The sequence below is a fragment of the Eucalyptus grandis genome, chromosome 5 (genome assembly GCF_016545825.1).
Source record: "Eucalyptus grandis isolate ANBG69807.140 chromosome 5, ASM1654582v1, whole genome shotgun sequence".
Lineage (NCBI taxonomy): Eukaryota > Viridiplantae > Streptophyta > Magnoliopsida > Myrtales > Myrtaceae > Eucalyptus > Eucalyptus grandis.
In genome coordinates this window covers 19,204,148-19,207,695 of record NC_052616.1, presented here as the reverse complement: position 1 = coordinate 19,207,695, position 3,548 = coordinate 19,204,148, and the positions used below count along the sequence as shown (strand labels likewise).

The 3,548-nt window shown below is 43.0% G+C and overlaps 1 protein-coding gene across 1 annotated transcript; it reads right to left on the bottom strand.

Annotated features, from left to right (window-relative positions):
- Positions 1–626: 626 nt before the first annotated feature.
- Positions 627–2,139, bottom strand: LOC104446352. Its single transcript, XM_039313409.1, has 2 exons — positions 1,764–2,139; positions 627–805 (listed from the first exon to the last, which is right to left on the bottom strand). Exons 1-2 carry the CDS (start codon positions 2,137–2,139, stop codon positions 627–629), a joined length of 555 nt encoding a protein of 184 aa, XP_039169343.1.
- Between the last annotated feature and the right edge of the window lie 1,409 nt (positions 2,140–3,548).

The following is a 3,548-nucleotide window of genomic DNA, read 5'->3' as shown; positions in this document are numbered from 1 at the left end:
AGTGTGTGCAGCAAAGGTTGAATCTGACAGGCGCCATTTTAGAATTGAGTGGACCCATCAGCTTCAATGGTGCAAATAGGTCAGAGGTGCATGCATTTGCACCAAGTCTATCCTAAGCGTCCTCTATGATCTTCGAAGCAAAGTTAATGACGTATGGATTTTTTCAAAAGCCAATCGTTTTAGGCAATACCATAGCCATATGTATACCCTACATAATTCAGATTTTAAGATTTTGATTTAATTGATTACAAAGCGAGAAATGAAATGCCAAATTAAAGCTCACCATGAGTGACGAACAGCAAATTTTCTTGGGGGTATTTGTCAACGAGGGAATGAATGGTGTGTAGGTATCGATCTCTTGCCCCGGATTCGCTCTCTCCCCATTGTGACAGCTACACCAATTTAGATATAGTCCAAATTAGACCACGTATTAACACATGCCAAGACCATCTAGATTCAAAGCTGCTTTTTGAAGGGTAATGACCCCACTGAAATGGGGCCGTTTGAGCGACTTAGTCTCAAATCACTCCAAACTCGCCTACCGATGATCATGTCCGACTTTTCATGACATTGTCGGGAGCATTTTCGTCCACGGCAACAATTCCTAAACGATCAGAATTCAAATTTTAAGCACGGTATGCCATGTAAAAAGCCCTTACCTCCTTGAACACCCGGTGCAGTGCGGGCTCCACGACACCGGGCGCAAATGAAGTCTCGAGCAACTTCGTGTCGGATACCCATGAATCGCCGTCCGTGGGATGATACAACGATGTGGCGTCGTTAAGCACCCTACTCATTCCATATTCTAAGGATACCAACGAAAAGTTTAGTGGCCAGCACTTCTTATCTCAGCATAACGTTCTTTAGTGTGCAAGAAAGGTCTTTCGAGTTTGAACTAAAAGTCCAACACAAAACGAATGGGAGAATTACCAAAAAAGTCTTAAACCTATTGCAATTGTGTCAATTCAGTCCTAAACTTTTTTTTTTGTCAATTTAGTCCTAAACCTTTTATAATTGTGCCAATTCAGTCCTTCTAGCCAAAATTGGTCGGCCGGAGCTGATGTGGACGCCGGCCGGAGATGGCTAGCCAGCGAACAATTTTTTAATAATTTTTTTTTAAAAAAATCGGATTTTTTAATTTTTTTCGAATTTTTTATTTTTTACCTTCTTCTTCTTCCTCCGGCCAGCCGGCGCCGGCCACCGGCGAAGGCGAACCTCGCCCAGCCAAGGCGAGGCTCGCCTCGCCCAGCCATGGCGAGGTCGAGCCTCGCCGGATCCGGCGACGGCGGCCTCGCTCTCGCCTCGCCATGGCTGGGCAAGGCCAAGCCTCGCCTTGGCCGGGCGATGGCGGCCGCCGTAGCCGCTAGGCGAGGCTTGCCTTCGCCGGTGGCCGGCGGGGACGAGCCTCGCCAGCCCTCGCCCTCGGCAAGCGCTGGCCGGCCGAGGAAGAAGAAGAAGGTAAAAATAAAATCAAAAATTTAAAAAATCGAAATTTTTTTTTTTTTTTTTAAATTATTAAAAAATTGTTTGCCAGCCTAGCTCTCCAGCCCGGCGTCCACGTCGCCCGGTTGGCCAATTTTGGTCGGAATGACTGAATTGGTACAATTATAAAAGGTTTATGACTAAATTGGCAAAAAAAAAGTTTAGGATTGAATTGACACAATTGCAATAGGTTTAGGACTTTTTTGGTAATTCTCCCCAAAACAAATATATTGCAATAGATCAAAGCTGAAGTTAGATCAAGAACTTCCATCAAAACTCACGCGAGATTTGGAGAGATAACTCTACTTTGATCCCTGACGTTGATGAGTTGGCGGAGTTGCCATCATCTAGCACAATGTTTGTGGCGTCCTCGCCCTCCATGGAGAGACCGGTGATCAGCTCCCATGCAGTCTCGTTGCACTGCCAGAACGGCGACGAGACGACCCAGTGGATTGGAAACCCGAGCTTGGCCTGGAGTTTCTTGCCAGTTTCAAGCGCCTTGATCCGGCCTATGTCAGTCAATGGAGGGTCCCACGGCTTGGGGAACCTGGCCCGCCACGACTCGCTGACGCTGTGGTCGGCGCGGTCGCTGTGGCACATGAGGTGGACGTGTTGGCAATGGCCAGTTAATTGCTCGGGCTCGACGGTCGTTGCCATTGCGAGTGGTGGCTTATGGTTGTGAGCTGACGCTTAGAAAGAGAGGGTGATTTTGTGAAAATAGAGTAGCTTAGGTAAGTTAAAGCATAAGATGTTTTGGTCAGTCCGGTCAGTCCACGATCAGGAATGCTTCATATATAGAGATGAAGGTCGCAGCTCACAGATTTTGATCAATACAACAATTGAAAATGTAACAGAAGTGTTGGATGGCGATCTTGATCAATGCAACAATTGAAAATGTAACAGAAAGGTTGGATGGCTGCCGGTGGGGACGCACTGCCGTTTGCATTTTTATTCTTAGCGGTGGAAAATGACCTATTTATTTAGATGTTACCCACAGTCGAAAAATATAAGCTGCATATATTTTCTTTTGGTAATGTAAAGGCTCGAGCATAAAGACCCACCTATTTGGAGATCCATAAAACATCATGCAATCCCTACGAAAGAATTAAGTTTGGGTTTTGACCTCTACAGCTTTGACCTTGAAAGCAGATGCTGATCAAGAGCAGATTGCACTAAGTGGGTAAAATTTAAACAAGTGGCCTCCAATTCCTAAACTAAACATCCCCCTTAATGTCTCAATCAATTACATCGATTTCGAGTGTTTAAATTACATGTATGTTGCAGCATGGTCTTATTAAACATAGAATGTCTCTTTATTTTAATGAGAACTGCGCGTCTACTAAGACTACTTTATAAAGTTGGGATATGGTTTCATTTGATAAATTTTCCTCGCTATGAAAATAAATGTTCACTATAAGTCTGCAAAATCATTTGATATAGTGATATTGCATACCAATCTTAGTTTACTTTAGTCAAGCATATACAACCAACTTAAAAGCTCATAGGTTTAGTACCATCAATTTTGGGAGATAGATTTGGCTTTTGTAAGTCGAGATGTATCTTATGTAATTAAATAGGGTCATAATCCAACATAGATTATGATAAAGCCGATCATGGGTAAAATAATATATTAAATAAAGACTTGCTAACAAAAGTCGTTCCCTCTAAATTCCAATCAATGAAATTATAAATTCATCCATCTTTGCTATTGGCGGAGTGATCAACACTAGAAAATAGATAGATCAAGGGTACGTTGGACCACCAGAGATTGCACGCCAAATTTGACTATAGGCTTTGTCATATCATTAACTTTCCCATCATGTTCGACAAATAATTCATTACGTCTATAAAGCAACAAATGTGAAATATGAAATGCATCACGTTGGCCATATCAACAATTAACATACATGGCCACGTGGCCCAATCAAATGAGGGGAATTAAAAAATTTGCTTAGATTTTTCTGCAGTAAATGAGGTGTATTACACTAAACCAGATGCCGTGTCGGGGCTGGCCCCTCCGCGCTTAATATTAAAAGTTTTTTTACTCTGTTTTCTTTCCTTTCTTG

Excerpts from the sequence above, each read along its gene's own strand:
- LOC104446352 (XM_039313409.1), bottom strand. The coding sequence starts at position 2,139 with ATGGCAACGACCGTCGAGCCCGAGCAATTAACTGGCCATTGCCAACAC. Across the intron at positions 806-1,763 it reads GTTATCTCTCCAAATCTCGC|AATATGGAATGAGTAGGGTG; the intron begins GTGAGTTTTGAT and ends TGGTATCCTTAG.